Raw genomic sequence first — 23338 nt, 5'->3', positions numbered from 1 at the left:
CATAATTCAAAGTAAATATTGGTCCTAAAGTTCAATTTACTCTGATGTTACTCTTTTGATTTACCCTAGTGCCAATGCACCAGGGTACCTCTACTAGCTTCGCCCCCGGCCAAACTCAGAAACTCTTTCATAAAAAAACAGTCAAATTTTAAGGGGAGCGATTGGACGACGAATTGCTTGGGTTGAGTTGATTAGCACACGAGTGACGAAACTCAAAACAAACATCGGTACTGTTCGATACAAAAGATGAAAATCTCTATCAAAAATAACTTCTCAGTGACAACCAACAACTGGCTAGTACACTATGATCTATCATGGTGTTTGGTCCCTCCTATCCTATCTTCACCTAAAAAGAAGAAGAAGAAGAGAAAAGGCTAGTCTAAATCAAATAGATACAGCATGAGCTTAACAAGCATGAACATCTATACTTAGTTATGCTTTTTAGGGTGAGGCCTGGGCCCGTAGCGCTGAACCACTACCTCGGCAAACTCAGGACTCGCTCCATGGCGGAGTGACTTTTGTGCCCCTTTTCCCGTTGATCCCTTCACTTCCACGGTTGCAGTTTCGTTGGCATTCTTAACGCCGACCTTCCTCATCCCTTGCAATCCTTTCTTCGTCGATGAATGCTCACCGGTTGCCATGGACGTGTCCTTCACTGCAAGAGTAGGTAACGTATTGGATCAGACACCTTGTCAGATCAACAGCACGCAACACCTTACCAAACACACAGCAACAATGCAGAGATGAAGAAGAACTCACCGTGGCGAGCATGAACAGCGGGACGGTCGAGTGTGAGCAAGGAGATGGCCAAGAGAAGCATGAGAAGAGCTGAAGCAGCCCTTCTACAACCCATGATGAACTCTCACTACAGCCACTCCGAACCAAGAACCAGCGGCGAGAAATACGAAGAGTGGAAGATGCCTGTGACGATGGATTTTTATAGACGCGGCGATGCTTTTTCGCTAGTCAGTCAGCTCGAGATCCATAGATGGTCAAAGCTTGCACCATCTGCATACAAGTACTATAAAACATCTGCTCCCCGCCGTACTGATGTCCAGGCGTTCTTTAACAAACCCTAGGCGTTTTGCCACTGCCTGGTCCTAGTGGCACCACGTGTGGACTCTGTACGCCTTCCGCCGGGAGGTGGCTGGGTCTCGGGAGTAGAGCTCCCCTCCCCGTCGGGCGCCTGCCAATTGCCGCAGGCGAGGCGGTGGTGCGGGATGTGCTCGGCGCACCACGCCGCGGCTGCGCTTGTGCCCGCGTCGTCCGTCGTCGTCGTCCTCCCACGTGCCGCCGCGCCTGCACGGCGTCAGGTGCTTAATACTATTAAAAACCTCTGGGCATCGCGGTCGTCAGGGACCAAGATCCTAAGCTCCAAACTCGCGCCCCCAGGAAATTTTAAAATCTCTACAGTCAGGAATCGGACAGAAGCCAGTTGATCGGCAGTCGGCCGGTTCCCGGATTCCAACAAGACCAAGAAAATTGCACATTTTGATTGCATTAAAGATCAGCACAAAAGGTCTGCTACTTGAAAGGCTGCAGCTCAGTGTTAACTTCGACTAAGCCGCTGCCAGAGAACGAGCATTGCATACAAATCTGGGATACAAATGGAATCGTTGTACATACTACATACTCCAGATGTGAACATGCCGAGTATTACCGGTAGGAACTGCAGAACACTGACCATCTCAAAGGAATACGTTGAACACTCATGAACTGATCAATCCATTGTGGGTGACAATGCTTCGGATGCACAGTCAGGCTCAGGCACGTTGGCTTTGCCTCCCCAGGCTCAAACGGAAAAGTTACTGCAAACAAGTTTGTCACAAAAAAGTCGCCAAAACACAGTCCTGAATGACCAGCATGAACACATGGAACCTTTATTCCTCCATCGACATCTGTAATCCAGAACCAGCAAGTATGCCAAAATTCGACCATTTACCCTGGCAAACTGCAAGGGTAGAGCAACCTGTGCTACTCATATGTTATCCTCAGTGCAGCTCTAGCACGAACTTCCTCACGGCCCTCACCAAAGGAAGAGGGTTCTCAACATGGACAGCATGGCCACTATCTGGGATGATGATCAATTCACAGAGATCATTCCCATTACCACCATCAGATCCAAATTCTGAGTAGTTTCTTATTTCCCTGCACATTTGCTGCGATATCTCTTTGAATTTTTTGTCCTTTTCACCTGCGACAATGAGTAGAGGCCTCTTCAAGTGCTTCAAGTCTTCCCACAGGGGCCTGGTACATTGAAACTTGCATGAGATAAAATCACACGAATGAATATCACTTAGTACAACTATCCATTTTCTTATCAGCTATGTTATCAGTCTGGCATGTTTGTACCAATTCATTGGCACCACTGGCACTGACAGACCGGAGGGCATATGAATGTTGTTGATGAAAATCTTAATATGGAGTGCAGGAAGGTTATCTTACCTTTGTCTCCCTACACTTGACTCTTCAAGAACATTAGCTAGTGCTTTGATGTTCTCATGTTTTCTGCGTGCCCTCACTAGAGAATCAAATTTAGGATGCTCCCGTAGACTGGAGATTCGATCACCCATCAACAGAAAATGTTCCGTAAAGAAATGATATGAAAATGTCAGATACATGTTAGGGAAATGTTGTACAGTTTCTCCATCTTGCACAGGCAATAAATCAAATAAGTTATTACCTGGCCCACATTTTTCCAGAGTACCATGTCTCAAGAAAACATTCAAGTCCATTCGACAACAGGAACTGAGCTCTTGATTTATCAATAGCAATACAACGACGTCTATTTGCTTCATCTCTCAATCCGGGACTTCCCGATACTATAACAGCTCCACTAATCTGTCTTGACATAACCAGCTTAGGATCATCGAAGGAAAGAAATGCACAGAAAAGATAGAACATTAATAAAGTTACCTTGTGAATTTGATTTACTGCCATGTGGAGTGCAATCCTTGCACCCATTGAATAGCCAACAACCACCACCTCACCATCAGTTATATGGCACATCAACTTTAGCAACAAATCTGCAACTGATTGAACTGTAACAGGGAATTGTTTTGAATTTCCAACATGATGCTGCAGCATTTGTGACTCGCCATGACCAGGAAGATCAACAGCAATGACCCGTACACTGGGAGAGAGAGCTTTCATCATGGGAACCCAGTCTTCACTCGTACCAAGAAATCCATGAAGTAGAAGAACAACCTTTTCCTGCATAGGTTACATTATGGCACTAGTTACTGCAGCAGCACTGTGTCAAGTAAAATGCAGGTAAAAACAAGCAATGTCCAGAGAGATGAGCAGAATAATATATCAGGTATAAAATTCTTAACAAGATATTCTGTCTTCTTTTCTGTTAACTTACAAGCAGTATTCATAGTTAGATATATATATATTTTTCTGTGTAATATCCCCAGATTGGGGTTTCTGGCATAGTCACATGTACATGTATATATATACTGGCTCAGGGCCTCCAGAGAATACAAGTTGCTATTCCTAACATGGTATCAGAGCCAAAATTAGGGTTATGTTTTTTTCCTTGCGTGTTGCAACTTCCACGCATCTCTTCCACCCATCCTGGCATCCCTCCCCTGCCGGCTCTCTTCCTGATCCCGCCTCGATTCGGTGTTGTCCCAGGCTGTGGTGGCATCACCATCCTAGGCCGCCGCTCCGACTCCGAGGCCCGGATCTCACCCGCCATCCGCCATGTGGAGTGCAATCCTTGCACCCACTGAATAGCCAACAACCACCACCTCACCATCAGTTATATGGCACATCAACTTTTGCAACAAATCTGCAATTGAAGGCCGCAAAGTTTGGCCAAGAGACATGTTGAAATAGTAGTTTCCCGCAAAAGATCACATGTAAAGAGGCAGTAAACCCAGAATAGAGGAATTCTTCCATTTGTATGATCACCGGCCAAATACACAGAATAAACTCTTTTACAACAGTGAGAAAATACACCATCTGATTTCAAAAGAATAGAAGAATTCTTACATTTGTATGATCGCCGGCCTCCTGAAGCTTGACTAGATATGAACAATCGTCCACATCAACTTGGATAGAATATGATCTCAGTTTTTCTTCACTATATGCCCTAACTATCTTCTTGTTGTTTATATTTAGATGGTGGAGATAACCGTGGGCATCTTCTACTGAAGCTCCGATTCCGCCACCAAGTGGGGTTACATGGAATTTTAACTTTTGTTCTGATACATCTTCCCTTAACCATTGATATGTTCCAAGTCCATGCGAGGCAGCTCCACATGTATCCTTGTTCTTTATTCTGGAGACGATGGAGTTTTGTAGGTCAACATAATGTGCTAGCTGAATATAGGATGCCAATCCTACAGAACTCTCGTACGCGCTACTGATGACAGCCATCTTATCGTGCATCTGAGCCCATTTAGCTATATGAGCTGCATTCTCAAAACCTCCAACGACACTGGGTTTTATAACCTGAGCATGAAGATAAGCAAGGTCAGATCAAGAAATAGAAGCAGGAATCCTCAAAACTAGCCCGCAAAGTTTTCCTCGGTACTCACAAGAGCAACTATTCCTGGATGCACAAATTGATGAAGCTTAGGAATTACATCCCCCTTAAGATTGTCAATAGTCTCATCTAGTGCAACAGGCAAGCCACTCTTTTCGCAGAACTTGATGAGATCATTTACAGAGCTCACTGGTTCCTGTAAAGTAGAAACGCGAAAGAAGGTTCGCAAGAAAGAACAAGACGAAAATAAGCCTTGTGGGGAAATGGAAGGACATATCTCAGCCCCAACTAATAGTACTATAGCAACAAGGTGCTGCAGAAGGAAGTTTCATGTTTTGTATATTTGATATTTCAGAGTTTCTAATGCACATCTGATGAATAGAAGGTATGCTACCTCAATGTATTGCAAACGAAGGCTTTTTGCCCTATATCCAAATTCAACTGCCTGTTCATATGTCCATTTCTGATTCGCATCAACACGGATATTGATCTGGTACCCTACAATTTCTCTTATTTTATGAAGAACAGCTGCATCTTCAGTGGGGCTTTCGCGACGCCCAACCTTTGGAAGTGATTTTGAAGAAGAAAAAAGAAGTCAATATAGCTTGAATAGCAAAAAGAAAAAAAAAAGAATCTCAAAAACATTAATTTCCATGTCTTATGATTATGGAGCCAGTTGAATAGTTACCTTCAGTTTAACTGTGTTAAAACCTTCAGCTACCAGTTTGGCGACAGCAAGTGCCACCTCCATTGGAGTACCATTGCTGTCTACGAGGGCACAGATCTGTATGCTTGCAGAACTGTTCTGATTATATTCAACGACAGTCCCCTCTCGTACTAAGGGGTTGGAACCAGCAAGAATTTCTGACAATCTACATTTCCGTTGTGACACAAGTAAATTAAGAATGGCCATCTCCAAACCGCACTTAACACTTGGGAATATCGAAGAAGGCTGAGAAGGGGCCAAAAAGAGAAAAGTTCAATTATTTGAGATGTCACTCACTCATAAGTCATAACAAGTTTCACAAGTTCTCTTGCAGAAATATTCCCCCAAAAAAAATCTCTTACAGGAATCCCGAGGCTTGTCCATATCCAATTGGAGAAGGAGCCTCCCAACATAGGAATAACATCTAGCGCAGAATCTTTCATCCTGTGGAAAAGAAACCTAAGTTGCTCTTCAACATCCAACATATCCTCCTCATGAATTTCAATTGGTGCAACCTGTTATACGAAGTGGATCATGACTAGAACATGCTCTAAAATGTATTATCTAACAAAAATTATCTTGACAATATTTGCCTAAAAAATGAACTTGGCAACCATTTTCTGGACATGCAAAATCGGAAATATAGTTGCTAGGAAGTGTAATTAGTAGCAGAAACCCATAGCTAGGTGCTATCATGCAAACATGTATGTGAACTATTGGATGACATCTGGACACATCAGATCCAATGAAACTTGAGATGGTGGGATCCCCCTATATGATTTTCCAACTTATAGGGAGTTATTTGCAAAATTTTCATCTAAATATGGTCCTCCAGTCCACTTAAATCTAGTCAGTCTGATTGCCATCCATTGGCCCACTTTGGAAATTTGCATGATAGCACCTACGAATGGTTAGGTTGTGATAAGGTGAGTTTGGTCGGTAGATGCTTGTCCGTGGTTTTGTTAGAGAATAGTTTTCTCCGGTTTTTCAGTGATGATGTGGCCCGCATGTTGGCACCTAATTTTTCTGCATGGAGGGGAGTTGCTAAAAGGACCACCACCAACAACTACATATTTTATAGTAGTAAAGGAGACTTAGATTTGTGAATGGCAGCTTAATGTCAAAAGGTTGTTATGGCCAGTAAGAGACACTAGACACTATATTAGCCATATATGCCGTTATGCTAGACTTTCTTGAACAGCACTGGTTTCTCATAATGCCCATAACTGTGACCCTGCTTCAAGTTCAGCCAATACAATAGCAGATGTATGCATTATGATAGAGAAACAATACAAATTGCAATAGTGGTAAAAGACAAACCTCACCAAATCCTACAATGCTATCATCCACACAAAGCTTCAGAATAAAGCCTTCATGAAAGAAGCTGCCAGCTGATATCCCTGAAGTTCGTGGTGCAGAAAGCTGGATTCTGTGCAAAAGATGGTTCTGAAGGTAAATGGAAAATGTGGGGTGGCGGCGCTACATTAATTGGTAAGGATTATCACATATACCTGTACAACATGTACTCCACTGCCTGAATTCTGTTAACAGGCATGCCATCCAACTCACTCTTGGAGTATGGAACTCCCAGAAGATAATCCAGATACCGAGTTGTAGAATTGTTTGAGAACATGTTTATAATTCTGCAGAACTAGTAGAAACATGTAAATACATGATGTAGAATATAACTATAAAAAGGCAAAGAAAACTAGTTTGGATGGGAACCTATGAAAGTTGGCATTGCCATCAATGCTATTCTCTACTTCTACCACGCAATCAACCTGTTCCGCATGGGATTTCACCAAGGCATCATGAAGCTCCGCTTTTGTTTGAACTAGAAAATGCTTTACGCTGCAACACAACTAGTGAGAGTGCTGGGAAGAAAAACTCGGCACAAGAAAATACTTCATTGTATACACAGCTGACTCCATAACCAACAATCTCAACACCCTTCAGAAGCACTAATTCATATGATATGTTGGCTTCAGGGGTAATTAATGGTAAAACTAAACTTTGGAAGCAAAAGATTGAAGCTAATATACAATTCCAGGTATAAAAGAGGAAATTGCCAGATAATTTCATTACATCCAGACGGAACATGTAAGTGGAACAACTGAATGGCAATTGATGTTACCTGTGTGCAGCACACAGTTTGGGAATTGATATGTCATGTGAGGTGTAGAAGAATTTCTTCAAAATTTGGGGTGAAGTAGTTTTTGCTATTGGAAGAAGGCTGAAGATTGCACCACCATGGTTGTTGATAACAATTATCGTCATCGGTTTCCTCCGTGCCCTTCAATAATGTCAAAAGCATTATCCCTAATGAATATACCACTCAACGTCATGACAAAACAGGAGTAGCTTGGGTGAATAGAGTACCAATATTTTTTATGACTTCACTAAGTTAATCTAATAGGAATGGGCCATGGCTGAGAGATTGATTAAGGGTCCATGCACAGGGTGTAGAGAAGGGTTCAAACTTCAAACCTTTGGTTGAGAAGTGCCAATCCATTTGTGTCATGAAGAAAAGATATGTCACCAACCACACAGAATACCTGTCAGTAGGCAGAGTCAAATTTCTGCCGAAAGCCTAAAAATGTATTCCTCAAGCGAATGATTAAGTACAAATGTATTGATAAGCATGTCCTCTTTTTTTGGATAACAAGCATGTCTTCAATTAAGGAAAATGCTATAACATGCTTATACCAGTATGGAAATTAATTTTAAGTCAAGCTTACGTCAAAAATAAATAGAAAATGTACAAGAACATACTGTCACTTAATCAGAATAGAGTTGTTGCCTCTAATAGGAATATTTTCACTGGAGCATGAAGTTTAACTAGAGAAACAACTTACATGCTTGTTTGATCCAACAGCAAATCCGATTGCTGTACTGAGCAAACCATCAATGCCACTTGCTCCTCTGTTTCCAGCCACTATAGTGCCAAGAAAGTCCGGGAAATGACGCAACATCACATTATTTCCATTTGTAGTGTAATCAAGCCAGCCCTTTCCAAACATGTCTAAGTCTCGAATGACCATGCTGTTCCCAACAAACATGATGGCATCACCATAAAGTGACTCCCCGATTACATGAGCGACATATGGTTCCGTAAGTGAGCACTTCGAATGTATCTGAAACATTATCTCCTGAGAAACCTGGAGTGATCAGCAGTTATCAGAACAAAACTCACTTGATAGCAAAAGGGGCAAAAGAGTTTGTTAGTTATTTCCAGGGAGACTAGCACAAAGCTCTGCTCAATATATGTTTACGTAATTTTTTCTCTATGTTAAAGTTTCCATGGGCACAAATATATTATCCACAACATGTAATTTATTTCATTTACATTTCTGCATAAATAAGAATATTCAGTTATGTCATGTTAGCTAAAAGGTACATGCAAAAACTGCCAGTGCTAATTTGAAGTGTCAATTAGTGAATCCTTTTATCCATTGTTATAGGTGTATGAGGTGCATCATATCAAGGCTTGTAACAAATGGCTAAGTTCAAAAAGGATTAATTATATATGTGGAGAAGTCTTATCATATCCATCCTTTGAACAGAAGCATTTTGTTGTGTTTTTACAAGATAGCTACCGTGTTCCAGTTCATATTGTTAAGGGTATAATAGTCAAGGGTATTAGAGTAATCTTCTAGTCCTAGAGTTTCCCTCATGTACTCTATATATTGCCCCCATGAGGCTATTATTCAATACAAGTGCTATTCATAACATAGTACCAGAGCAGGTTACCAATGCTTCACTCTACGACCGCTTTGAAGAGACAGATTTTGGATGTATCAGTTTTATATTGTGTCGAAGTTTAATACTTAGTTTCCACTCTTTCAAATGCAAAGCATATGCATTCCTAACATAGTATCAGAGCTAGGTTTTTCTCTTTCAGGGTGACAACTCGCCCAAACCATAAAAAAAATCACATCGGCTTCCCTCTCTACCGATTCCTTCCTCACTTCGGTCGGCATCATCCTGACATCTCACCTCGATTCGATGCCCCTGTTGGCCCATTCCATCGTGCCGCCAACTTATTGCGCGCCTCTCCTACTCGGTGCTCTTCCTCGTCGACCTCGATGCTCTGCTCCGCTCCACTGAAGAGTGTTGGCGCGCGGCCGACGCGTGCTCTTCATCTCGGCTTGCCCGCTTGCCTCTGGGTCCCCCGCCGCCGGCTCCACGGGTCGTGCGAGCGTTGCCCCACGTGGGTCGTCGTCTGTCGATCCGACACCGCCCGATGCTAGCTCCTCCGCCGCCGACCTTGGCTCGCCCACCCGCCTCCAGCTTTCCCTGCCGCCAGCTCCGCCCGTCATCACGTGGAGGCGCCCGATGCTGGCTCCTCCGTCGTCGACCTCGGCTCGCCTACCCGCCTCCGGTTTCCCCCACCGCCGGCTTCGCCCATTGTCATGCGTTGCTGCCCTGCGCTCACTTGTCGTACGCCGTTGTCTGCTCGCCACGGCGTGGATCTTCACATCCACTGACCTCGGCTTGATCCACACGACCTTTGCCCGATCCGGTGTCGGTTCCTCCTCCAAGCTCCTCCGCCGTTGGGCTCCTCCGCCACTGGGCTTTGGCTCCTCCACCAAGCTCCTCTGCTGGGCTCTGCCACCGATTGCTCTGCCCACGGCTCCTCTTAGTATTGTCTGTGCCGGCTCGTCCTGCTCCTGTCGGATCCCAGCAGGACTCCTCTGCCAACGATGCTCCTTGCCAGTCTTCCAATCAGCTTGTGGTGCCTCTGCTCTCTGTTGGGGTTCATCCCGATTATGCGATCCTATCTTGGGATGTCTCGGTCTGCGGTGTGCTCTGTGCTCTCTCGACAATAAGGTAATGCTCTCTCCTTATGGCTTTGCTTTGGTGCTAGTATATTAAGTCTTGTACTAAGGTTTTTGCTTTTTAACTGCGTCCATCCAAATTTCAATCTCTTTTGAGTTCGTCTATGCTATGCGAGTCCACATATTCTTTCGTCAATTAGTCAATTTCTTTTGTGGTTAGCTAACTTTCATCCTTGTTTATCTAATCTTTTTATGTCGTTATTGATGCAATAGTGTCATCTAGGTCTTTCTGTAGCTTTAGTGACATCTTCATTTGTTGTCTTGCTACTCGTCATCGTTGTGCTTGCAATTCTTGATCTAGGGTATTCTTTTGTCATCTTGGTCTTTCTATAGCTTTAGTGACAATTTCTTTTGTCGCCTTGCTACTCGTCGTCACTTGGTTGCGATTTTGACCACAAGAATTCTTTTGTTATCATCATCACGACTCTACTTCTGTGCTTCGTTTTCTACTTCTTCGACTTGATTCAATTACCAAGGCTCCACTCTACGACGGCTTTGAAGAGATAATTTTTTAGCTGTATTAGTTTTACTTTGTCTAAGTTTAGTATTTAGTGTCCACTCTTTCAAATGCGATGCTATTGCATATGCCTTGCATTTGAGGGGGTGTTAAGGGTATTAGAGTAATCTTCTAGTACTAGAGTTTCCCTCATGTACTCTATACATTGCCCCCATAGGGCTATTATTCAATACAGGTGCTATTCATAACACATACCACTGAATTAAGAACCATCAAGATATCTTTCCATCTGCTTGTCTTCCTTTGAAAAGTACGCTGGCACAAACTAGCAGCAAATTCAGCTACGCTAGCTTGTATTCTGTGAGTGACAACATGCGAAGGATCATGACGGCATGGATGCCTATCAATCAAGATGTAGGAAGATGGGAAGCAAGATTCGAGAAACATTCCCACTCGTTTGCTAGTAATACGGCTACCAATCTGCAAATTGAATAGTACCAAGCTTTAGAAACTTATGACATAATAAATATATAACATAAATACATAATAATAAAGAAACAAGACAAACAGCAAGGTGCAAAAGCATAGAATCATTGAGTGCTGAGGAGATAAACCTGGACAACAACATCTGGACTTATCCAGTTTTTAGCAGAATCAGACAATAGAATCTGATCTATGTGGTCTATAAATAAAATGCTCTTATCAAGCCCTGGGAATGAGTTTGCTACTTTCCGCAATCGCAGTCCAGACAGAATGTCAACAGCAACTGGCCAGGAAAGGTGCCTAGCAAGTAAAGTCACAGCCCACAAGTCATCTTCTGTATGAAGAGCACCAACTAATAGAAGCCCTTGTTCTGCCTTTTCTATGATCTCCAGAACCTCCATTACTGAGCAAGAATAATTACCGAATCCAGAAACCTTTTTTATTCTTAGGTATCTAGTATATGGTTCACTGTTTTTAAACCACTTATCCAAACCTCTCAAACAGTCAACATTCCAGTCTTGATTGCTGTACTCTAGTGGTTCTCTAAAAGCACAATTTATATGCACTGGGCCTTGTGGTGTTTGCATTGCATAGTAGGCTGCTGAATCAAGTGTGGTCAGAACCATTCTTGCGTAAATTTGGTCACCAGGTGGAGGGAGATTAAAAAAGTATCTTACAAAGGTACCAAAATGATTGACCTGAAAATGAAAATAAAAACTGTTGAGATGGGCTGTCCACGAGATTCATTGAAGAACAAACAAACAATAGAAATTTGGCAAATTAGTTTCCATAGCAACACGATGGGCTCAAAGAGGAAAAAAAAATTAAGTGCCAAAACTGCAATCCTCATAAGTGCAAGTTTATGTATTGGTGTTTACTTATGTGGAGGTATAATAGATCTAAGGCTCATAAGTCTTCACAGTGCTCTTGGTATATAAAACACATTTACATGATAACATTATTAAGAAAACAGCACAACCAATTTTTGTGTGCACAAAAGAAATGCAGAATCTTAAGGGCACTGAAAGGTAATTCGAACTCCAGAGTAATGTGCCAAACTCATTCAGAATAGGAACAACTGACCTCAACAAATTTGTAACTTAGAATGTATGAAATCACTAGTACCTGATTGATGGCCTGGTTAGCTCCAGCAGCATGCAACTCGGGAGGACGATCAGCTGTGAGTAATATAATTGGTATGAAATCTTGGCTTGCCTCGACCACCTACAAGTGACAGTGACACAGTGAAACTTGATTAACCAATCCAGACAATGTTCTCTTTGATTCATAAAGTACTACATTTATTAGCACATCCAGATCATATTTGATGCCTTTTTAAAGCTTACAGAAGCATTTCTACATGCAAAACTTGTTGGATTATGATGCAGAAAAATGACGTGCATTTATGAAGGCTGACAGTAGTGGAATAAGGAAAAGAAGCATTTTTAAGAAAGAGAAATCTGCCACACACCGAAGGAAGAAGATTTGATACAGCGGTTCCTGATGATGTGATTACTACCGCTGGCTTTCGAGAACCTCTCCCATAGCCAAGAGCATGAAATCCAAGTGACCGTTCATCGTAACATGATATGCATGTTGTCAAAGGATGGCTTGTAGCAGAAAGTGCAAGCGGAGATGATCTCGACCCTGGAGCTATACAGAAGTACTAAAGCAAAGTGGATCAGAAGCATGTTAGACATGCTAAAAGTATTTAGTTGATTAAGCTTACCGTGAAACCAAGCCTAACACATTCTTCTACTATAAGGGATGCCCATGCCAAATTAATGTTAGGGCAGCTCTTAATGAAAGATTCGGTTTCATTGTGCTGCAAGCATGAGTCCTGTGAAACACATAGAATAACATTAGCTCTGGTTATATGGTTATAGAGAGCTTAACTTGCTTGATCTTTATTAAGCTAAACATCCGATTCTTTTTCTTTGCGATTATCATTATATACCATTTATGTGTCATTCCGTTCAGTTTTTTTCTGAATTGGGAAGTGCTGTAGAAAAGCCTAATATACCAAAGGTTATATTTCTCAATAATAAATTGTTGGCTATATGTAGCAAAAGATACTCAGATAGAATCATACCATGTTTGAACAAAAGAAGAACTGCGGTGAAAATCTAACAAATGACTGATCGGAAGTCAGGAATTTCTCCTACAAAAGAAAAAATGCCAGATGTGATCAGGGATATAATTCAATGGTAATCTTAACAGAGAACATAAACTAAAGAATTTCAAAAGGAAGGTAAATTAACAGGAAAACATTTATTTGTCCCTCAACATTGAGGTTAGGTCCATTTTAACCGTGAAATTTTAAACTCCCAACATTTTGGTCTGAGAACTTAAGGAGCAAGTCCAGAAAAGGGTACCAAGTTAACGCCAGATGGCGCCAACATGTTAGTCATCCCCACCTGTTTAAGGACTGAGAGATTTAATGGATGGGTGGACCTTTTTATGGAAGGCTTACTTTGGAACCGCAACCAAAGTTTAGGGACCAAAAGAAAGCATCTTCCATTCTCCGAATTATAATGTGGTAAAATATATGATGTGTTTTCCGCCATGATACAGACAAAATATCTATAAATAAAATATCTGTTGTACTCCTTCCGATTGCAAATGTAAGTCATTTTAGACTTGTGTACAAGAATTAAGAATGTAAATCAAGTGAACTTGTTACCCTTCACTTATACTACATTGGAAGAGATGACTCATTATTCATGAGAATTATAGCATTTTTTAGCAAGAGCAAGCATGGAAGAAAAGAGAAAAAAGTACCAGGAAGTTCTAGGATGACTTACATTTAAGGGAGAGTTGACAAGGCTAAATGACTTATATTTGCAATTGGAGGGAGTAAAAAGCATGAGATTGTTCTTGAAGGGCATAACTTATTTTAAAAACAGAAAATCAACCACAAAAGCAAAGCAAGGAATAACGCTCCAGGAAACTTACCAAGGTTAAGGGGATACCTTTTGCACGCTGGCTTTGGCATCTATTGTGGCTAGCACTTCTGCATCCAAATACACCTGGTAAGGTGGATCCAACAAAATCAAAATTAACAACCAGATGTCAGAGGCTAATAGGAAGGTTCTGGTCTTCCTACCCATACAAGTACTGACACCTGCACCATCCTACTTATTAATGTGGCACTTTTGCTGTCAGGGTGGTGCATAGTGTTGGATTTGATCCTTCGAGAAGTGAGTTGGAAGAACACATGCGAGCACACACTGGGCACATGAGTTTTCTAGCTGCTAACAGCTTCTAATGTTTTTAAAACATCCAAAGCTTACTACAACCACGAGGTGTTCAGCCCAATATATAGCTACAAAAACCAACTTACTGTTGCAAACCGACATATACTGTTGCAACAGTAACTGGCCTCTAACAGTAACCGCCATACTGTTTTTGGAAAGGAAAACAGTGGAAACCCCCACTGTGGTGTGTGTGTGTGTGTGTATAAGAAAATAAAAAAGGGAACACAAAGGGAAAACTGTACAGGAGAAGAGACTAACTGCCATACTGTTGGAAGCCGACATAGCAAAAAGATTAAACTAACTAACCTCTAATCGACACAAGGATTACACTAACATTACCCCCTAAGCCTTGTGTGTTTGCTTAAGTTTAATTTGGACCATTCCAATCCTAGCTCTAAGCTCCTGGAATCGAACTCGCCCTAATGTTTTTGTTAAGATATTTGCGAGTTGGTCCTTGGTGCTAATGAAGTCTACACTGATACTCCTGTTGTCCAAGCACTCCATGATGAAGTGGTAACGCACATCGATGTTCTTGCTGCGCTCATAGAACACAAGGTATTTGCTCAATGCTAGAGTTGATTTGTTGTCAACTTTGAGCTCGACAGTGTCAGCAGGTTTCCCCTTGAAGTCGCCGAGCAATCGAGCCAGCCACACGCCTTGTGTAGCTACAGTGATGGCAGCGACATACTCTACTTCACAGGACGACAGGACCACCACCCTTTGTTTGAGAAAATACCAACTCACAAGCTGTCGCTGTAGAAGAACAAAGCGCCAGAAGTGTTGTTCCACGTATCAATGTCGCCGGCGAGGTCACTGTTGTTGTAGCCGACCAGCCGTCCCTCCTCTGCTTTCCCGTAGCGGCAGCCGTAGTTGATCGTCCCGGCAACATAGTGCGGGATCCTCTTTATGGCCGCCATATGCTCCTGAGTTGGTCGCTCCATGAAGCGGCTCACGAACCTGACGCTGAAGGCGAGATCCGGTCGCGTGTGGATGAGGTAGTGGGGCCTACAGACAAACCTCATGTACTCCGTCTTGTCCACTTTTACTGTCGTGCTCTCACGTTGAGCTGAAGCAGCTCCTCCATTGGGGTGTGAGCGGGATTGCAGTCTCTTATCCCCACCATCTCCAGGATTCAAACGGCGTAGTGCACTTGGCAGAGCATGATGCTGTCGTCGCCGCTGCTCTGCTGGACCTCGATCCCAAGGTAGAAGGAGAGCAAACCGAGGTCGCTCATCCTGAATTGAGTCTTAATCTCCCCCTTTGCCAATCCTGTGATGATCAGGTTATCCGCGTAGACCCCAAGGAGCACAAGCGTGTTGCCATGCACGCCGGTACATCGCATGTTCGTGCACGCTCTGCTAGAAGCCAAGAGCCCTCAATGTTCTGTCGAGCTTCGCGTTGCATACGCGCGGTGCTTGTCGCAGGCCGTAGAGCGCCTTCCACAGCTAGAGGTTCTTGTGCTCTTCTCTGGCGACAACAAACCCCGATGACTGCGCAACATACACTTCCTTCTCCAATTCGTCGTTGAGAAAGGCCGATTTCACATCCATGTGATAGACCGGCCATTCCTCTTGGACAGCTAGCGCCAGCAGTAGGCGCCCGGACTCCAAAAGAGCAACAGGTGTGAATACCTCTTCGAAGACCACGCCCGGCTGCTGCACATAACTCTTGGTGAAGAGGCAGGCTTTGTGCTTGATCACAGCCCCATCTTCGTCTTTCTTGAGCTTGAACAGCTATTTAAGCCCGATTGGACGGTGTCCACGCAGCAGCTCCACTAGCGTCCATGTCCCGTTCTTCTCGACAGACTTCTCTTCCAGCATCGCTGCTCGCCATGCCGCATCACGTTCTGCCTTGACGAAGTAGCTTGACTCTCCTGTGCTCGCCAGGTGTAGCTCGGCGTCGTCCAAGACGCGGATAGCGTATCCCGCCGGAGCTCCCCCGCCGCCGAACAGCTTGTCGACGATGCGGTAGTGTACTAGGTTGTTGCCATGGTGTGCGTCGAGCCTGGCGCTGTCATTTGGCGGTGGCATGACGAAGTCCGCCTCCACGGTAGATTCGTCACTCGGCATAATGGGTGACGCATTACCCGCCGCTGGACTTGGTGCAAGTGGTTCCGCCACCGGTGTTCCTCCTCCGGCTGAGGTGGGCCCGTCAGCTGTTGGGAGATGGACTTGACTCACCATGAACTCCACGGTGAAGTCGCTCGATGGAGCCACGCTCTCAGCTGCATCTGCCTCCCAGCCCCATCCGGCGTCCTCGTCGAAGATCACATCTCACGACACACGGACGCGCTTGGTGCTCAGGTCGTAGAGGCGGTACGCCTTCGCACCACGCTCGTAGCCCATGAAGACACAGGGCATGCTCCTGTCATCAAGCTTCCATAGATGTGGTCGTGTCTCCTTGACGTACGCCAGACAGTCGAAGGTGTGCAAGAAGTTCACCATCGACTTTCGGCCGTGCCACACCTCGAACGGCATCATGCCGTCCAGGCTCTTCGTCGATGCGCGATTGAGCAGGAAGATGGTAGTGCTCACCGCCTCTCCCCGAAACTCCACCGGCATGCCCTTCTGTTTTAGGAGCACACGCGCCGTCACAATGATCGACGGATTGCGCCTCTCCACCACGTTGTTCTGTTGTGGACTGTACGACGCGGAGAAGTGTCGCTAGACGCCACGATCCGCGCAGTGGTGCATGAATTCAATGGACGTGGATTCGCCACCATTGTCAATGCAGAGGATGTGAAGCTTTCGACCGCTCTCCACCTCCACCTTCGCCTGGATCACCTTGATTGCCACCGCCGTGTCGCTCTTCATAGACCATCAGCAGCAAGAAACGACATCCACCTGGTGTCACCGGCGTGATGGGACCGCAAAGATCTCCATGGACAAGGTCAAGGCACTCTTTCGCCCGATACTTGACCTGTGACGGGAACGGAGCTCGGCAGTGCTCGGTGGTGACGCACGTGTCGCATAGCTACTCGATATGCTCCAGCTGCGGCAAGCCCCGCACCATCTCATGGCGCACCAGCCACTGAAGCGCGTCGAAGCTTATGTGGTCGTAGTGCACGTGCCACCGTCAGGCAACGTCGAGGCGCAGGATGTACATATGGTTGCGCCCGCAATAAACTTTGGCAAGGAAGCGGCGCTAGTGGTTCTAGATCTGCAAGATGCAATCCTCGATTAGCACCTTGGAGCCGTCCTCGTCCAGCTGGCCCACGCTGATGATGTTGTTCTTCAGCCATGGGATGAAGTAGACGCCGAAAAGCGCCTTATGCTATCCGTTCTTCCCAGCGAACAAGATGGTGCCACAACCGCGGATGTCGACCACGGACGGAGCCCACCACACCTCGATTGAGCTTCACGAAGACATCGTGGCGACCTGTCGTGTGGTTGGTGACGTCTGTGTCGAAGTACCAGCTCTCCAGGTGGTTGCCATCGTCGTTGGCACCAAGGTGGACTTGCGCGCGCAGCTCGTCGAGGTGGACATGGCAAGGCGGTGGCTCCTGCGCATCACTAAGAGCGCACACTTGCGCCATCAGGAGCGCAAGCTCGTCTTCGTTCTCCTCGCCCTGGCCAAATATGCCTGCTCCTTCTTAAGCGATCAGCAGTCATTGGCCCAGTGGCCATAGCGGCCGCAATTGCAGTACTTGTCATGGGAGAGATCGCATGCGGCCTCCTTGCCATCGGAGTCGCTACCTCCCCCTTTCTTCTGCGGTGCGCACGCACGGCGACGGGCATTGCCACTACCCGACCCTTCGTCCTACTTCGCTCCTCATGCGCACGAGCCCTTGCTCCTCGATGAGGAGGACCTTTCCGCCGACAGCAGGGGATTCTTCTGGACTGAGACGATCCTCCACCGCTTTTAGCCTCCTAGTCACTTCCTCCAGCATCAGCGTCGAGAAATCGAGAAGAGTCTCAATGGACAAGGCAATCAGCGAAAATTTATTAGGGACTACACGCAGATATTTTTCTACCACCTTCCGTTTTTCAATCGTTTCTCTGAGCGTAGCGAGGTTAGTGATGAGACCGGAGAGACGCATCGCGAAATTGTCAATCGTCTCCCGTCACAGAACGAGATTGCCTCGAATTCCTTCTGCAGTTGTTGCGTCGAGGCCTTGCGGACGCGATTGTCGCCGACGCGCATAGATTTGATGGCGTCTCAGGCCCGCTTGGCGCTCGTTTTGACAGCGAGCATGCCACTAATCTCCTGGGGCATAGCGCGGAGGATGGCCTCTAGCACCATACGGTCTTCCTAGAAATCCACATCGCCAAACTCCACTGCACCCCGGAGGCCGCGATCTTGCAGCATGACCTTCATGAGTAAGCTCCAGCCGGCGTAGTTGCTCCGTGTGAGGATCGGGTACGACATGCCGCCAACCTCCTTGATCACACGTTGGATGATCACATCGCGTCCACCGACGTCTCGATGCCGCAATCGTCGTGGTGGTGGCGATGGGGAGCAACGGCGGTTAAAGCGCCACCGGGGACTCAGAGCCGCACCACTCGTAGGAGCCGACATCGCCAGGATCGATCAACCCTGGCTCTGGTACCAATTTTTGGATTTGATCCTGCAAGAGGTGGGTTGGAAGAACACACACGCGAGCACACACTGGGCACAGGAGTTTTCTAACTGCTAACAGCTTCTAATGTTTTTAGAACATCCAAAGCTTGCTACAACCAGGAGGTGTTTAGCCCAATATACAGCTACAAAAACTGACTTACTGTTGCAAACCGACATATATTGTTGCAACAGTAACCACCATACCATTGCAAGCCGACATAGCAAAACGATTAAACTAACTGACCTCTAACCGACCCACAAGGATTATAATAACACAGAGTTCATTTGTTATGCATATAAAGCAAGATCCGGCATGCCTGTGACTTGAAATACTGACTCTTTTCAAGGTTTAGGCGCTCAGGGAGACCAGGGTGTGCACACGAAGCCCCCACCCCTCACCCCAAAAAAATTGAAGATGTAGTATATACAATGCATAATGTAATGCAGAAATATTACCAATTGAGCATTCCCAGTCTCTAACAATTGCGAATCTCCAGAAATGTAACTCGCTACCAAGCCTTTGTGAGAGATGCTGGCTGAAGAATCATAAGTATTTTGTATCTGTTTAAGTAGGAAAACATAAAATAATATTATAATTCAGTAAATAAGCTACTATATTTATTGAGATGACCTAAAAAAGAGCAAGCAACAACACAACTGTAATACACAGTTCACCACTTAGAGAGAGAGAGAGAGAGAGAGAGAGAGAAGTTGGTTGGAAAAAATAACAAAATCATTAAAGAGTGACAAGTAAAAAAACAATGAATAAGTGGGAAATAAGAAAAGGTAAATCTTACATTACTTAGCAATAAGTTGAGCAAAATGAAGATTTGTTATCTAGTTCCACATACCTGATCAAAACAAGATTCAAATAAAGAAACTGCATCCTCGAATGTATGAGAAAAATAGTCATCCCAAACCATGGTTGATGATAATATGGAACAGCCACCAAACTCGCTCAACTCAACCTGTAGAATAAAATATTGTTGAGCATCACAAATGATAGAAAGTCAAATATTTGCATGATGACTGCAAATAATAACCAAGAAATAATTCTGTGAGTGGCTATAGATTGCTACATGACTGGTTTGTGGAAAGGAAATAGACAAAAAAAAAAAGAAAACTACTCAGCAGTTTTCGGCATCCATCAAACAGAGAGTTGATTTCCGTTTCAGACTCTTTTCAATAACATTGCTTTTGCATGAGTAATACTCAAATGGAAGCTGAGGTGTAAAATTATACAACAAGAGAAGTTTTGTAAGTTGTCTAATATGATGGCTATAATACTCACCCAAACATTTCCATTCACCACCTTACTGAGGGGACCAAGTCACGCTCTCTAAGCTGAACACTTGGTAAGCCATTCAGCTACTTTCAGTATTTTACATTTTACATAAAATAAGCTCGACACTAACCAGTAACCACTGTGCAAATATTGGTGCGATTGCACTACTCCTGCATGTAAGAATAGTGTTGGTTGAACAAGGAATGTTCTTGCACTTAACGGATTACTTCGAGGACCATTAAAACTAATACTATAGAGGGAACCTTGAGTGTTTCAGCTTTGTATCAATATGAGACCATCAAGATCAAGTAATCTCACGAAAATGGATAGTATCATAAAATTTGAGAGTGTATGATTCTCCTATAACTGAATGTAAAATGACTTCTATATTAAGTTTATATTGCACCAGACTGATCAGAACACCTCTAGACCGTGTGCATGCCATAGAAAACTGAAGGTTATTACCTGAGGGATGAAGAAGTAATATGAACCGATTTTCTCCTCTATTGACAATAATTTCTTGTCATATTTCATGCCTACTGATCCATAAGCCCTTATCAAGTGTGAATCAGAAGAAAGATATCTGCACGGAAAATAAGTCCTAATTTTGTTAGGACTGAGTATGTGCAAGAGAGTCAGGGGAGGGGGTGAAACCTCACCTCGATACCAAATCAAATCCACTGTTTACTAGTTTGGAACCGTGCAAGCAAATTGCAGAACCAATGCCACAGATTTCAAGTTGAAATGATGGACCAGAGTTTAGCTTCCTCAATAAATAAAACTGTGGAAATAATGACGATCTGCTAAACTGAGAGCACCACCATTTAAGTGCCTTCGTACTGGGTGGAACAAGTACCTGCGCCATTGCGTGTTGAATTAATCATCTTCCAGTGTTGCTTGGACTTCAAGGGATAGACAAATTCATGCCAAAACTAGTCAAATCAGTGATATGTCATCATGTAGCTGAATGCAAAGTAAGCTTCAAAATGCTGTGGCCTAAATTCTAGAAATGTACATCCGTTGCCACATTGCCATGACAGCAGCAACCAGTGCTCTGCTCTGGCTGCACAATGTTGGGTAAACAGCCACCTAAGAATCTAGGGTGAAGTCTTGTTGAACCCTAAGGAGAACTGGAGCACAAGTTTGGGAGCAAGTCCAAATGCCGCATTTGCCATAAGCCCATAAGTCCATAACATCAAAGGAGATACTGAGTCCATAGCGAAAGTTCGTCACATCAAAAATTCTATTTGAATACTAAGAGCACCCACCTCATGCCATGGTGACTGACGATCTGATCCCACGCTAAAAGATGGAGAGGGAGATACTTTGCGTACTAACAATTGCATACAAGCGAATTATGCTGACAAAAACTGATCCAAACCCTTGTTTTCTCCTATACTCGATTCTACCATTGATCAACGGCATATTTCACAGGCAGTGATGGAAATGAAACAGGGATAAATAACATAACAGCATTGCAATTACATAGCGAACCCCAAAATTCTGCGAGTGCTCTCCTCACCGAAAAGTCATCTCTCATCAGTCATGGCAAGTCAAAACTGTTCACGCGCTACTCTTCACAAACCAGCCTACAATCTCCTACTCACAACGCCACGAACAAGTTGCGACCGTACCCACAGCGTACCTCGAACCTGATCACGCCACTGCCGGCGCCAGGCGGGCTGGCCTTGACCTCATCGACGGCCCGCCGCAGTGCGTCGAGGCCGTCGCCGACGGTGAGCGCGGGGGGTATCCTGCGCGTGAACGATACGTCCACGGGGAGGTCGCGGTCGCCGATCTCGGACACCTCGTCGACGTCGATCACGATACCCGCGCGCCGCGCCGCGTCCACGCGGAGGCGGCGGGGAGGGAGGAGACAGCCGCGGAGGCGGAGGAAGGAGGGGTGGCTTTTCCTGTGGAGGCAGCGGCGGCGAGGGGGGAGAAGAGGAGGGCGAGGGCGGAGGGATGGGAGGAGAGGGAGGCGCGAAGGGGGCGAGAAGGCGAGCATTCCGGCGAGGTTGGTGGGGGAGGAGGAGGTGGTGGACGTTTGGGTTTAAGAGGGAAGGGGATAAGTGTGTAGGCCCAATGAGGTCATCATGGGTGTGTTCTGTACGGGCTGGGCTGGGCTCGGAGGGTAGAGTGTGGGCTGTATGAGCCCAATCATCGCGGATCACGGCCCATAATAGCGGCTACTACTTCCTTTTCATAAATATAAGTATAATTAGGGCCTTTCAGAACGAAGGAATCTTAAAACCTAGGAATAAAATAAACTTAGGATTGGAATTGTATGGCACTTGCAATTCTATATGAATTCAGAACATAGGAAAACACAGGAATTCGTTGAGAGAGAGACAAAGAAAAGTTTCCATGAGATCCAACTTCATGCTAGATTTCCTCCGAAATTCCTATAGATTCGTGCATATCATGGAAATCCGTAGGAATTTCATAGCATGCACGTCTTTGTTCCATAGGAGCATATAGGAAGTTTTCTTGTAGGATTAAAATCCTACAAAATTCATATGTTTTTCTTTTGTTCCAAAGGAGGCCTTAAGTAAGCTCGCATGTTGGAAAAAGAAGTACGGCCATGCTTTGGTTCGGCAACCATAGGAAGTGGATTAGGAATTTAACATAGGATCCTCTAAAGAAAGGAATCTTTTAGTAGGGAGTTTATGTTGGGGTATTTTTTAATAATGGAACAAAGCATACTCCGGTCTCTACATCCAGAGATGAACATAGTCCTTGTTTTATGTTGGGATGTAACATGAGAGTTTGCTTTCATTTTGGGTCCTTTGTTGGGAAGCAAAAAGAAAAATCGTGAGGAATTGATTTGTTGATGAAGAGTTGAGATTTAGTGCATGTTTATTTTTATTGTGGTTTTTTATAAGCTAGTTCTGGATTGTAGCTTTATAGAAGTTGTTTCTCAAAAAGCCGATTTTCTAAAGCCGTGATAACTTGGCATCCTAGCTTTTGGATTAAATTTGACGTGGAATGAAGTGTGTAGTTTCTTAATATCATTAGTGGCAGTCTCAGAAAATCATCACTCAGAAACCTCACAAGCACCTTCAAGCCGTATGTGTAAGGACCTATGATGTCCTAAGAGAGGTGAAATAGGGTTTTAAAAAACTATTCAGTTTAATTCAACAAAATAAATCTAAATCAGTTTTGATCTAAATATGTCTACATGCAGGGGTAAAGCCAGAATTGGACGATAAGAGGGACCAAGAAGAAACAATTTGAATCGATTCTAGAATCTATTG

The 23338-nt window shown here is 44.5% G+C and overlaps 1 protein-coding gene across 6 annotated transcripts; it reads right to left on the bottom strand.

Moving 5' to 3' along the window:
* Positions 1-1470: 1470 nt before the first annotated feature.
* LOC133919175 (protein PHYLLO, chloroplastic) lies at positions 1471-22120 on the bottom strand. Of its 6 annotated transcripts, XM_062363472.1 has the most exons (27): positions 21727-22120; positions 20741-20937; positions 20547-20664; positions 19648-19764; positions 19253-19357; positions 13952-14008; positions 13072-13140; positions 12709-12819; positions 12451-12645; positions 12105-12203; positions 11111-11677; positions 10752-10976; positions 8057-8359; positions 7689-7756; positions 7336-7494; positions 6927-7052; positions 6713-6844; positions 6522-6630; positions 5564-5716; positions 5184-5447; positions 4890-5057; positions 4548-4691; positions 4000-4461; positions 2917-3213; positions 2684-2841; positions 2446-2553; positions 1471-2247 (listed from the first exon to the last, which is right to left on the bottom strand). In XM_062363472.1, the coding sequence occupies exons 1-27, from the start codon at positions 22087-22089 to the stop codon at positions 1992-1994; spliced, it is 5130 nt and encodes a 1709-aa protein (XP_062219456.1). In that variant the 5' UTR covers positions 22090-22120; the 3' UTR covers positions 1471-1991. The 6 variants fall into 6 exon arrangements, with proteins under 6 accessions (XP_062219456.1, XP_062219455.1, XP_062219458.1 ...); XM_062363471.1 differs by having other exon boundaries at positions 2684-3213; XM_062363474.1 differs by lacking the exon at positions 6927-7052.
* Positions 22121-23338: the final 1218 nt, after the last annotated feature.

The sequence above is a fragment of the Phragmites australis genome, chromosome 5, assembly GCF_958298935.1.
Source record: "Phragmites australis chromosome 5, lpPhrAust1.1, whole genome shotgun sequence".
NCBI classification, from domain to species: Eukaryota; Viridiplantae; Streptophyta; class Magnoliopsida; order Poales; family Poaceae; genus Phragmites; species Phragmites australis.
This window is presented reverse-complemented; position numbering and strand designations above follow the sequence as displayed.

What these genes read in the sequence shown, in the direction of transcription:
- LOC133919175 (XM_062363471.1), bottom strand. Translation starts at nt 22,089, where the DNA reads ATGCTCGCCTTCTCGCCCCCTTCGCGCCTCCCTCTCCTCCCATCCCTC. An exon ending in CTGTTGGATCAAACAAGCAT is followed by an intron (nt 7,757 to 8,056) that starts GTAAGTTGTTTC and finishes GCCTACTGACAG; the next exon opens with GTATTCTGTGTGGTTGGTGA. An exon ending in TTCGTTTGCAATACATTGAG is followed by an intron (nt 4,692 to 4,889) that starts GTAGCATACCTT and finishes TCTACTTTACAG; the next exon opens with GAACCAGTGAGCTCTGTAAA.